Source organism: Monodon monoceros, unplaced genomic scaffold (assembly GCF_005190385.1).
Source record: "Monodon monoceros isolate NGI ecotype Baffin Bay Population unplaced genomic scaffold, NGI_Narwhal_1 Super_Scaffold_21, whole genome shotgun sequence".
In the NCBI taxonomy this organism is placed as follows: domain Eukaryota; kingdom Metazoa; phylum Chordata; class Mammalia; order Artiodactyla; family Monodontidae; genus Monodon; species Monodon monoceros.
The window spans coordinates 5,386,418-5,399,805 of record NW_021703778.1 but is presented as its reverse complement, the minus strand read 5'-3'; the positions used below and the strand labels follow the sequence as shown (position 1 = coordinate 5,399,805).

At 38.2% G+C, this 13,388-nt stretch overlaps 1 protein-coding gene across 4 annotated transcripts in view; it reads right to left on the bottom strand.

Annotated features, from left to right (window-relative positions):
* CUBN (cubilin) overlaps positions 1-13,388 on the bottom strand; it is a 264,461-nt gene that overhangs the window by 85,168 nt on the left and 165,905 nt on the right. For 3 of the 4 annotated variants that reach the window (XR_003795949.1, XM_029238289.1, XM_029238291.1), the window contains exons 40-43: positions 7,622-7,819; positions 4,414-4,560; positions 1,734-1,924; positions 1,389-1,572 (exon numbers count right to left, since the gene is read on the bottom strand). Coding sequence is in view for 3 of the 4 variants with exons in the window: in XM_029238289.1 (XP_029094122.1) it covers positions 1,389-1,572; positions 1,734-1,924; positions 4,414-4,560; positions 7,622-7,819 (720 nt within the window). In the remaining variant the exon portion in view is untranslated. The remainder of the gene's footprint in view (positions 1-1,388; positions 1,573-1,733; positions 1,925-4,413; positions 4,561-7,621; positions 7,820-13,388) is intronic. The other variant, XM_029238290.1, reaches the window with a different exon arrangement.

The window sequence follows — 13,388 nt, the reverse complement described above, 5'->3', positions numbered from 1 at the left end:
ATAACATGTGTTAAAAGCTGAGAAGCTGAAGTGGCAAAGAAGCTGGTGTGCTGGAAAGATAGATGGGGAAGTAGAACTGACTGTAGTTATAGGAAATGGTTGAATCAGAAAGTTGAGAGAAACAAAGAGTGATCATATCGCAACAGGTTTTGAAATCAAAAGACTTTTAAGTCTAATATTGAGGCAGAAAGATGGGGAGACGGTAATGGCCATACCGTTCTTGCATGAACAGAGGGTCAAAAAAGCAACGAGTTACAGTGTTTGCAAATCTATAAGGCTCTCTAAAGGCTCAGGACCAGGTGAAATCCTGCCCATTCACAACTCAGCAGCAAAGCTCAGAATGGAGATGGGGAAGGATGAGAAACTCGCTACCTATAAGGCAGCGGTACTGGGGTCACAAAGCTGTACTGGTAAAGGCTCCTTCTAAGCGCCAGAGCTCTGTGGTCTGGGAAGTGGTGAAAGGACATTCCCTGTAGTCATGGAATCTACACGAGGCATTAGATGATTTTCTGTGTCAGTTGGTGGAGACGTACTTCCTCTCCTCTCTTCAAATGAAGACATTCTGCTGACATTTTCAATTCTCATATCATATTTTGGAGAATGTGCGATAAAACATATGTGGCCCAGTTGGATTGATACAGATTTTGAAATATGTCCAGGAATCTGTCATTGAGGTCATAGGGTTATCCTGAAATCCAAATTATCTAATTTTAAGGGGACGAAGACTTACTCTTTACAGACACCACTCCTTCCCTTTTTTGAGGCTATGCTTGTTTACTTATTTATGCAATTAAACATTATCTAAAAATAAATGTCACAAAAATCAAATCATTACAGTAGAATTAAATGTAATTACAATCAAGTATGATTAAGACAAGGTAATTAAGTAAAGATCATTACTGTAATATATAATTAAATGGGTAACAATAGAATCAGAGGATTATACGTTCATTTAAGAAGAAGCACACAGATGATTACAAAACAATGTAATTATCATTCTTATAATGTTTCTATAACTGTATGTAACATAATTAGACATTGCATAATGGAAAAGTCTAAGGAATTTCAGGGGATCATTAAGATCAGCTCAATTTTTACTCATGGAGAAGTTCACTTTGTTCATTCTCTTGATATGTGGCCTTGGAACAATCTAAGCCTCAACTTGCTTATCTGAAGAATGGGCACAATGAAGAAAATGTAGTCGTGATGAGATATCAAATGTATCAAGCATAAAGTAAGTGCTTGATAATAGGTAGCTACTCTTATTAACATTATTATTGTTAGTTCAGAAAAAAACTTTACATATTTTTTTCTCAAATCTATTTAAACAAAAAAGGCCAAGCAATTGCAGAAAAAGTACAGACATTATTCTCAGTGAAAATACTTACCTAAACTCTTTGCCTCATATGTGATTTTAAATCCTCGTCCTTCATTACTATTATCAGAAATGAACTGAACAAACATTTGATTATCTGAGGTGAACAGAGTGGACGAAGGTCGACTGCCACAAAAACGCCCATTTCCTCCACGGGGTCCCAAGGGTGGAGAAGAGATATCAGGTCCATTTTTTAGCTGGAAAGACAAATTAAAATTGCACAATTTCCTTCATACTGATAAAGATGAGGTATACAAGTTCTATCAGTTTATAGCCCAGGAGGGGAAACATCATCATTTTGTTTTCTGAATGAAGTGTGTAGAGAAAGTAGTTAGAAAAAGCTGCAAACAACACCTACCACCAAGTAATCCCCCTGGCTGCAAGAAGAGTCTCTATTTGGAATCTGGAAGGGCTGCTCAAAGTGTACAGCGATGGTCAGACCACTCTGAACCTGGACATGCCAAGAGCAGTTGAGGTTGGGAGTGTAGGTCTCTGCATACCTGGGTGACGTGATAATCCCTCTGTCTGCATGCAAGTATCCACCACAACCTTCCCAGGAAGAAACAAAGACAGCACACTTAAATAACACTCACAACTGGATTTTGATACTTTTTCTGTTTGTCTTGAGAATTTTCAAAGTATAGGCAATAGAAATGTGGTTTGAAACTCACTCGGGACCAAAAAATGTTGGAAACAATTAGCTCAACAAGCTTGGATGGAGCACAGGCTCCTCGGTACTCATTTTGTTTTTGTTTCTAAGATACGGATGTAGAAGTAAGCAGTGGAGACAAATCCCTTAACTTTCATGAAGCTTACTTTGTAGAGGAGTCAGACGTACAACAAACACCTACATAATTAATATGTGAGGTGGTGATAAGTTCTACAAAGAAAGATGAACGGGGAGAGGGAAAAGGAACTATACTGCCTGAGGCAGTTAGCGAAGGCCACGTTACTGCAGTCATATCCGAGCAGAGACCTGATTGAAATGGGGGATCGCATCCTAACTGAAGTAAGTCAGACAGAGAAAGACAAATCCCATTTATCATGTTTATGTGGAATCTCAAATACGTCACAAATGAACCTGCCTATGAAACAGAAACAGACTCACAAAGAGAACAAACCTATGGTTACCAAAGGGGAAAGGTGGGGGCGGGGGGCGGGTAGGGATAAATTTGGAGTTTGGGGTTAGCAGATACAAACTACTATATATAAAACAGATAAACAACAAGGTCCTTCTGTATAACACTGGGAGCTATATTCAATGTCCTGTGATAAACCATAATGGAAAAGAATATGAAAAAGAGTGTATGTCTATGTATAACTGAGTCACTTTGCTGTACAGCAGAAATTAACACAATATTGTAAATCAACTATACTTCCATAAAATAAACTAAAAAAAGAAAAAGAGAGACGGGGAATCAAGACATAAGACTGTTTGAGAGAAGAGCACTGCAGTCCAGAAAACAGCTGGCGTGAAGGCTGCTGTGTTAGTGGTGCATCACAGAAGTCAGAATGCATGAGGCCAAATGAGAGATCAAAATGGTTAGCCCGGTAGGTCGTGCAGGACACTGCAAGGGCTTATTCTGAGTAAGAAGAGGAACACATTGAAGCATTTTGAGCATCAGAATGGCATGATCTGACTTAACATTTTAAAGACTCACTCTGTCTGCAATACTTAAACTCTAAGGAAGGGCAGGGCAAAGCAGAAGCAAGAGGTCCAGGACGGGGGTGACTTCTTGAGTCCAAGGAGGGTTGACAGACGCCTGGACTAGGGTGGCAGAGCAGTAGAAATGGGGAGAAGTGGTTGGACTCTGGATATACTGCGAGGGTGGGACCACTGTGGTTTGTTGATGAATGGGATTGATGGAGCCAGAAAAGAAGAATCAACGGTGATGCAAGCTTCCTGGCTTAAATAGCTGGAAGAATGTACTTTCCACTTCCTAAAATCGAGAAGAATGTGGAATGAACAAGTCTGGGGCTGGGGGAGGTAATAAATGGTGGGAGGCAAGAGTTAGTTTCCCACATGTTAACTCATACAGCGCGAGCTGTCACGCACATGTCCACGAGCCACGTGACAGAGAGGGAGAAGTTCGAGCTGAGAAGACAGCGATGCAGTAGACGCTTATTTGCCAGCTGTCAGGGACCGACCAGAGCATCAGTGAGTGAGGGCAGGGAGCTCACACGGCCCGTTAAAACGCAGAGGTGGAAATTTACCTTAGGTCTGTCTAATTCCCAAGCCCATTCTCCTAAACCACTCTGCAGCTGCCCCCCCTTGACTGTGAGGACGACCGTTTATCTTCAATTGGTCCCTACTCTATAAAAGGCATACATAATCCTGGAGAAAACATTCGTTTTTCATGTCTAGATTGATAATCTACTTTAAAATTAGGTTTTTCAGTTAAAAATATGAGAGACTTTAGAAATGTCACATTCTGTGGGCTACTTTTTAACTTTAATCCAGTGTGGGTTGAAAATGATTGTTTGGACTTCACATATTGTCAAGTTTTGAAAGTCTCAATCATACTCCACACGACAGCCTGCCATATATGATGCACATTGTCAGACTCACCAAATTCATATTTCAAGAGCAAACAAACTCTTCCTGCCAACCTTTAAATGAATCATTTCAACCAAGGGATTTATGACAATACCTCCTACATTACCTTGGTTATTTCTTAGGTTGAAGATAACTCTGACTTACTGCTTCTTTGATGTGTTATGGATATGTACTGTCTTCTGGTTCCAGCCATCCGCTAGGCTGAAATTTTGTTTTAAACATCTTTCTCTTGTGCCTACCGTGGAGGGAAGATGCCCTGCCCAAAGAACTGAAGATGGGGGACCATTCACAAATGTGGCCAGTTTCTTTCTTTTTTTTTTTTTTAAGACTTAATACCTGACATCAGCATAACCCCCAGAGGCTGGGCAGAGACCTGTGCGCTCTGACTTAGAATCTGGCATTGAAACATGAGCAGCGTGTGTTAGGGAGAGAGCAAGAGGAAGATGAGATGAAATGAATTAGAACCATGAGAACATATTACTCTTGTGAAACGATGCATTAAAGCCCGCCCTGGTTACACTGAAGTCCGAGGTGAAGTGGATCACCATGTGCTCTCCAGTAGACCGGATGGGCCCAGGGATGTCTCTGCCACAGAGAACTGCTAGCTCCTGGGCCATGCTGTTGTCTCCTACGACCAAAGAGAGGAAATGTCAGTGTGAAAATATGACGTCTTAAGAGTCTCCTCCACAACTTATTTACAAAACAGAAATAGAGTCACAGATATAGAAAACAAACTTATGGTTACCAGGGAGGAACGGGGTTGCAGAGGGATAAACTGGGAGATTGGGCTGGACATAGACACACTACTCTATATAAAGTAGATACCTAATAAGGACCTACTGTATAGCACAGGGAACTCTGCTCAACACTCTGTAATGACCTATATGGAAAAGAATCTAAAAAAGAGTGGATACAGGCATACGTATAACTGATGCACTTTGCTGCACACCTGAAACTAACACAACACTGTAAATCAACTAAACTCCAATAAAACTTTTTAAAAAAGAGTATCCTCCACCATCATTGCAACCCAGCCAAAGTGCCTCACACATTATTCTCAAAACACCCCCATTCCTAGGAGGCAGCAGGATTACCAAATAAGGGACATTCCAGGGGTTACATCATTGTGGCTCCAGTTTGTAACGGTGCCGCCTGTCTTTTTCTTTAACCTTTTCAATAACAACTTCTTTGCCAGTTCCCACTGCCTTTCAAAAACTGGCTGACAGTTCTTCCTGGAACGAAAACTCAAAATGAGAGGACGTGAGACTGGGAAGTAGCTGAGGACCAGTGCTCACATGTGCAGTAGATTCTGACCTAAACTATTCTGACTGCTGAAGGTCAAGTGTCTAAAAAAAAAAAAAAAGGTTTGATTCTTCAGCCCCAGATCCGATGCTAATGTTATAAGGTCATTTGCCCCGAAATCTGCCTTCACCTTCAGAGGGGTTTTCTTTTTTCTTTTCATTATTTTGTTGTTCATTGTTTCTTTTGCCATTATAAGAACACACTTCTCTCCACGTGTGGAGGATGAAAAAAGATAGTGCCGGCAAATGTGCACCTCCAGAGACATCAATGAGAGCTGGGTAACCCCCTAAGCCCCTTTTTCCTTTGGCTTTTCTCTTGATTATAAATTTTGATCAGAACAACTGTCTCAGTCAAAGCCTGAATGGAGCAAGGACTTAGATTCCTTGGCTGGGAAAATATGTTGTTTTTTCCCTAAGGCAGAGAATTAATTAATTTGAAACTTAAAAAAAGACAAAAATAGAATATGAGACATGAGGAAATTTGTCCTTTCACTCAACTAGCAAAATGATTCTTTTTTGACATTGACCACAACCTAAAACTTACTCATTATTAACTAGTTTAGAAAACAAGTTATCAAATGTAGTAGCACAGCTATAAATACACGATGCTTGGAAAGGGGTTCTGACCTCTGGAAACTTTTGCATTTTTTATCATTCAAAAATTTATCTGTGACTCCTTTTGCATTCTTATCTTCATTATGCTATTTTGCTACACATTTCATCCCAAATCTGTTGACTTATTCTCTAAGTAACTGCATCACAAAGCTTTGAAGCTTATTATATGTTGTTACTTATTTCACATGTGTATATTTTATCTCTCAATGAGACTGAGTTGGGTCTACTGATTTTCGTTTCTTTCCTAAAGAAAGAAAAAAAAGAGGAAAGATGATAGTTCTTCTGAGCAATGTGCTGATAGCAGAGAGTTGATAGGAAAAAGGGGGAAAGTTATGGTTTACCATCTGATCACGTTTGTATGACTGACTTGAGTCTTCACTTACTGCCCAGCTCCTACAGAAGGAAAGTAAAGCACCTCTGCCATTTGATTTTTCTACTATACTTAGTGGGGGTCTAGGGTTAAGGGGATAAGGCGGACATGAAAATGCACATTAGCCACCAGTGGGCCAAAATCAAACACATGCTTTGGTCCAAAAAAAAAAAAAAAATGCTCTGAAGCTTTTTTCATCAATCGCCAAAATTTAACAAACTGAGAAGTTCACAGAAAACTCTATGCTTCTCATATCTCTTGGAAAATAAGAGCCATAACACCGAACCTGCACTCCTAGTAGCTGCCCTTTGATCCTGTCCTCCAGTTTAACACCTTACTAGATGTCACCTGCTGTCTAGGCAGGCACTGGGGTTGCAATATGTGTCATGCAGGGCAGTGGGTCCCCAGCTTCAGAGACTCTACCACCGGGAGGCAGGGACCCGGGTCAGGCGAAGGGAGCACGTCACATCGGGGGCAAAACTTAAGGAGGTGCCCGAGACCTCAGAAATCAAGATAAAAATATTTCAGTACAATATTTCAAAAATTGAAATTTAATGTAAAATGAACAAAATATTAAAATTTTAAATAAAGATAGGATCTGACTCTGTACTTTGTCCAATCCTGCCTTACTCTCCTCACCCTGATCTTAACCTTAACCGGAGACAGATCTAGGACCCATCCAAGTTTCTAGTTTAGTTGGTCTGGGGTGGGGCATAGAATTTGCATCTCTGACAAGTTCCCAGGTGATGCTGATGCTGCTGGTATGGGGACCTCACTGTAAGAGACACTGACTGGAGGATATGGCCTCCCTATTCTCCTCTGTTCCATGCAAATCGTGAAGCACAATTCTGTGCACCTGGCATTGAAGCATTATTTATATCCCTCGCTCATCGCATAGCAATACCACACCTGGGTACAGAGGAAAAGGTGAAAAAATATTAGCCCTTAATTCTACCCATTCTACCCAGAGATTCAGTACACAATAGAAACTTGAATACATTGCAATTTTAAATACTTTTCACACTTGGATCTTAAAGCCATAGGTATAAAATATCAAGATTTATTTCCATAGCCTTTCAACGAGAAAGCAGCACAACCTGGAAACTCATTTATAATTTCCTACTTAAACCACAGGGAGTGTTTCCTCTTGGGAATGTAATGCTCTCCCTAACATAGTGTGCGGATTATTTTGCTCCAGGCAATTGAATGCTTTCCTAATGTTCTGCAGAAATGGCGGCCAATTCTAGTATCTCATGCTTTCACTGACCATAATACCTGTGCATTTCCATGCAAATGGATGGAAGCAGTAAACAAGTATGATTATAATTGAATGTAACTAAATGTGTGTCAGGGTTGAAACTTGGTAGTTTTTTGTTTTATCTTGTTTTTTAAACGTTTCTCACCGTCTCTTATCACAAGTTTATCATAGCTGCATGTACTATGAGATTCAATGTCCAGGGAAAGGATGTTGAGTTCCACAGTAGAATCAGGAGCCTGGATAAGCCACATACAGTCAGCGCCATTACTGTAGCTTTCAGGCCAGCCTGGGGAGTAAAGAAAGACTGGAGCATCTCCTGTCTGCAGGAACCCACCACAAGCACCTGCAGGATGAAAAGCAACATCGCTGAAATACCTCTGGCAGAAAAGAAGGTAGCATTTCACTTGAAAGCCACAGTTCTATACTGAAACAACCAATTAAAACAATTTTCTCAAAGAAATTTATACATATTTTATTAAATCCACTGATTCAGACAGCTGTGATTTCCATAATTTTTTGAAGAAAAACACACTGTATTCTACTTTTTTCACCATAGTTTTACCACTTAACCCAATTATTAATGAGTGCCTATTATTTGTCAAGCATGAAGTAAGTCCATATGGAAGACCCTATTATTATCGTTACCAAGGTAGAACTTTGTTCATGTTTCCAGTGTGCTTTAGTCTTCACCTTTTTTTAGCATAGCTATTCATCATGTAATTTATATTAGGCAATTCTGAAAAAATTTTCAATTTGGTGAAGTGAAGCATTCAAAAAAGTTTGTGAGCTTATAATAACAACAGCCTTTTTTGGGTCGTTGTTGTTTGCTTTTTAAATAAGTTTTGTTGAGTTATTGTTCACTCACCATAAAATTTACCCTTTTACATAGTTCAGTGGTTTTTAGTATACTCACAAAGTTCTGCAATCGTCACTGCTACCTAATCTTAGAGCACATTTTCACCACCCTGAAAGAAACTGGATACTCTTTACCACTGATTCTCTGTTCTCTACTCCACAAGTCTATGGAAACCACTAGCCTACTTTCTGTCTCTGTGGATTTGCCTATTTAAGACATCTTATATAAATATAATCGTACTCTATGTGGCCTCTTGTGACTGGCTTCATTCCCTTAGCGTGATATTCTAAGGTTCATCTGTATTCTAGCATATGTATCAATACTTCCTTCACCTTAAGGCTGAATAGTATTCCACTGTACGGATATACCACGTTTAGTTTTTTCATTCATCAGCTTTTTGACATTTGGGTTCTTTCCTCTTTTTCACTATTTATGAATAATGTTTCTATGAACATTCGTGTCTAAATTTTTGTGTGGACATATGTTTTCAATTTTCTTAGGTATATAACTAGGAGTGGAATTGCTGGATTGTATGGTAACCCTGTGTTTCAATCTTTGAGGAACTGCTAAACTGTTTTCCAAAGTGGCTGTAGGATTTTACATTTCCACTAGCAAGGTACAAGGGTCCCAGATTCTCCACATCTTTGTCAATAATTGCTATTGTCTGTCTTACTGATTATAGCCGTCCTAGTGTTAAATACATATTTTCTAGTATATCACTTTAATTCATTTGTTATTTATTTAACTGTATATTTTCGAGTTTTTTCTGTGTGGTTGTTCAGAGGATTACAATTAACGTCTTAAGTAAAGACAATGTAGTTTGGATTAATATTAACTTAATTTTAATAGTATACAAAACTTGGCTATAATATAACTCCATTCCCACCCACCCCCATCTTTTATGCTATTATTGTCATAAAATTATATATTTAAACATTATAAGACCATCAGCATAGTTTATTATTATTGCCTTATGCAGCTATCTTTAATCAGATAGCAGAAGAAAAGAGCTACAGATGAAAATACATTTATACTGCCTTTATATTTATATATGTAGCTGTCTTCACTACCTACTGTCTAGCAGTAAAGACACGCTAGGGTCATTTCATTTCATTCTGAAAGCCCCCCTTTAGCATTTCCTGTAGCATAGGTCTGCTTGCAATGAATTCTCTCAGTTTTCATTTATCTGGGAATGTTTTAATTTCTACTTAGTTTGGAGGATACATTTTCTGGCTATAGAATTCTTGATCAACAGTTTTTTTACTTCAGCACCTTGACTATGTCATCCCACTGCTCTGACCTTCATGGTTTCTGATGAGAAATGAGATGCTAACCCTGTTGAGTATTGTTTTTACAAGATAAGTGATTTTCTCTTCGTGCTTTCAAGATAACCCCTTTTCTTTAGCTTTGATAGTTTGACAGCAGTATGTCTAGGTACAGATCTCACTGAGTTTATCCTACCTGGAATTTTGGGGATTCTTGGATGTGTAGATTAATATTTTTCATCAAATTTGGGATGTGTACAGACATTGTTTCTTCAAGTATTCTTTTTTCCCTTTCCCTCTTTCTTTACCTGGGACTCTCATTATGCATACATATGTTGGTATAAATGATAGTTTCTGAAGCTCTGTATAATTTTCTTCTTTCTTTTCCTCAACAGGATAATCCTAAAGGACCTACATTCAAATTCAGGGATTCTTTCTTCTGCCTGCTCAGATCTGTCATTGAGCCCACCCAGTGAATTTCAACTCCAAAATTTCTAGTTGGTTGCTTTTTCTTTCAAAAATATCTATCACTTTATTGATATCCTCTATGTGGTGAGACATCATTCCCATACTCTTCTTTAAATCTTTAAACATGATTTCTTTTAGTTCTTTGACATAGTGACAATAGCTTATTTAAAGTCTTTGTTAAGTACGTCTGACATGTTGGCTTTCTCCAAGACAGTTTCTATGGATTGCTTATATTCCTCTGCATAGGCCATACTTTCCTATTTCTTCATGTGTCTCATAAGTTTTTGTTGAAAACCAGACATTTTAAACAATGTAATGTGGCAACTCAACTCTGGAAATCAACCCCTCCCCCAAAGTTTGCTGTCACTGCTCTTTGCTCAGTGGCTTTTGTGTCCTAATTCTGTAACGTCTGTTAATTGCTGTGTGTAGCCATTGAACGTCTGTGTTCAGGTTAGTGATCAACAACTGATTAAATAGAGATTCCTTTTAAATGTCTTGAACCAATAATTCTCTCACTTTTCTGAGTGACTGTGTGCGTGTGTGTGCGTGCGTGTGTGTGTGTATTGGGATATGCCTATATGACTCTAGAAGACAGTTTATAACTCTGCCCTAGAATTCACTTTCTACTTTCACAGAGCCTCAAGATCCTACAGAGGTGAGAGACTGGGGCCTTCTCGAGTCTCATGTTGGGCATGTTTATAGCCCTGCACATGAGTGGAGCCTTCTATGTTCCCAGAAATATGTCAAAACTTTTCAAAGTCCCCTATGGATATATCACTCCCCAGTTTTTCTTTTTACATTTTTGGTCAGCCTCTTATTAGCTGTAACGGGAATCACTGCCACATGCAGTTGTGATGTTAAATAACTTGCCACTGACGATTTCTAAAAAACACCCCAGAGATAGGGCTTCTGCACAGAGCACACTGAGTCAGGTCAGATGAAGACAAGTCCTGAGAATGGAGCTTTTCTAGGAAGCTGCCAGACAGGTTAAATAATAGCAATTCCTTAGCGACAGGATTATTTCTGGAGTTCCAGATCTACTCCACCCCTTCCAGTGGCTGTTAGGCTGCTGGTTTTCATGGCTAACGTGGCTGTGAGGCTATTGTGAGGTTACTGCAAAGCTAGGACAGGGAGAGAGATGGGAATAGGGAAAATTAAGATGCCAGAAAGTTGTCTACTGTCACTCAGACTGAACCATTTTTCTTGAATAAACACTCTTTAGATCATTGCAATTTTTAATTAATTTCCAGAGTTCTCAAAAGTTGATTTAAAATTTTTTTGCCAGTGTTCTCATTGTTTTTCTGCAAGAACAGATTTTCAGAGGCCTTTACTCCACCATTCCAGAAGTTTATGACTCTTATACAATACATGTTTGAATCTTGCTAGGGCCACCAAGAAATGAATGTAAAATTTATAGGACTAGGTCCTAATTACTTTATCCTATTACTATATAGGCTGTACAAGTTTAAAAATAAAATAGAGTAAAAGCAATTTCAAAGTATAAGATCCGAATATTATCCAGTATCTTCAAATGTTAAGATTTTCCTTTACATAAAATATTTCTTATCTTGAATTTATAAAAAGCAGTTATCATACTAACTATAAGCTCTTAGTGCTGTTTGTCAAATATTCCATTTTTCCTCACGTCCAAACATACGGTGAAATCGCATTTCCTAATACTTCTGCGGTTGGGTGAGGCCATTTGACCAGTTCTGGTTTATGAATCATAATTAAAATGACATGTATCACTTTTAAGCTGAACACTTTAAGACTGAGGCATGCCAGGGCTCTCCTTGCTCTTGCCATGACCACAGGTAACGTCCCAAACAATGTCAGATCCAACACCCAGTTAACCCAAGAGGGTAACATGAACAAGTAAGAAGCCTTGTGTTTCTCAGCTATTCAGAGTTTGGAATTATTTGTTACTGCAGCATAACCAGATATGTCCTGACTGATAAGCTAATATTTTCCAACTTGCCATGTTGAATTTCCTTCACATGACCCTAGTCCACATTAGGCTTATTTTCCTTTGACTGCTTTTTGCCTTGTCATTTAATCATTCAGTTACTATATCATTATTTAACTGAGTGCTTTATCTTTGCCAATTACTTTTGAACTCTTGGAGAGTAGAGATTATATCTTGGTTTCCTTTCTTAGTTGGTATACACTTACCTCAGCATGTCTATAATAAACCCTCTATAAATATTGGTTGAATTAAATTTTATGTATGTTCGCATAAGGAATGCTAATGTTACAGTGTTCAATATATTAATACAATTTAAAACAGTAAGCTTTTTTTTCACTTTAATGAAAGTGTCAGAATGTGCTATGATCATGAGATAACCATTTACACCAACTAGGTAACTAGTAAACTATAAAATTTTCTTATCCTTTTATTTTTTCCTTTGCTTGTTTTTCATTAAGAGAAATGAGATTTATGATACTATACTATATTCACTCATCCACTTCAATCACATAGTTATGGAATATATGTATGAGAAGAGAACTTTTTTTTGAGTACTACAATATACTTATTGATATAATGTTTTGCATGAGTCATTTCTTCTGTAACTTGAGATTGGTGGACATAAAAGAAGCTTAACTCAAGTTTACTTATAAGAGCTATCCAGTCTTAAATGGATAGCTCTAAATTACATTTGGCAATCTTGCTGATGGCTCTTTGCTCTTAGATAAATAGATTAATATTTTAAGGAAGAGTTTCATAGTCAATGTTATGAAAGCACCTTGCAAGAGAGGTGAAAATAACATCTTAGGACAGAATGCTAAGAGGCATTAAATAAATATAAGAATGAATTACGCCTTCATCTGTGATCTCTGTTGGTACAAATTCCCAAGAAGCTAGAAGCAAACAGACTCTAATCTTTTAGGGTCTGTTTAGTCTTAGAACAAGTTCAAAGTCTGAGTACTCTTCAATGAGATCCAATGATAATATGTCCCAATCAAATATTTCAAGGAGTGAGAATATGCCATGAGAAATATCTGCTGAATTTATTCTATGTCAACCCTCAAATTCACAAGAGCCATTCAAAAGTGTTTAAACAAATTTTCAAAAGAAAAGCGCAGTCTCCCAAAACACAGCTTCCTGAGGGAATTTAAAATGTCTTAAAAATAGTAAAATGAAAGCCTAAAATTTAGGCCAACTTTACCTTGAAACATGAGGGTTTACAACCAGCTAAGGACACACTGAAGCATTTCTGAAGGCACACTTAAAAGGTAACATAGAGGAAAAACAGTTACTTGCATTAGTTGATCCTAGTGTGTGTGTGTGTGTGTGTGTGTGTGTGTGTGTGTGTGTGTGTGTG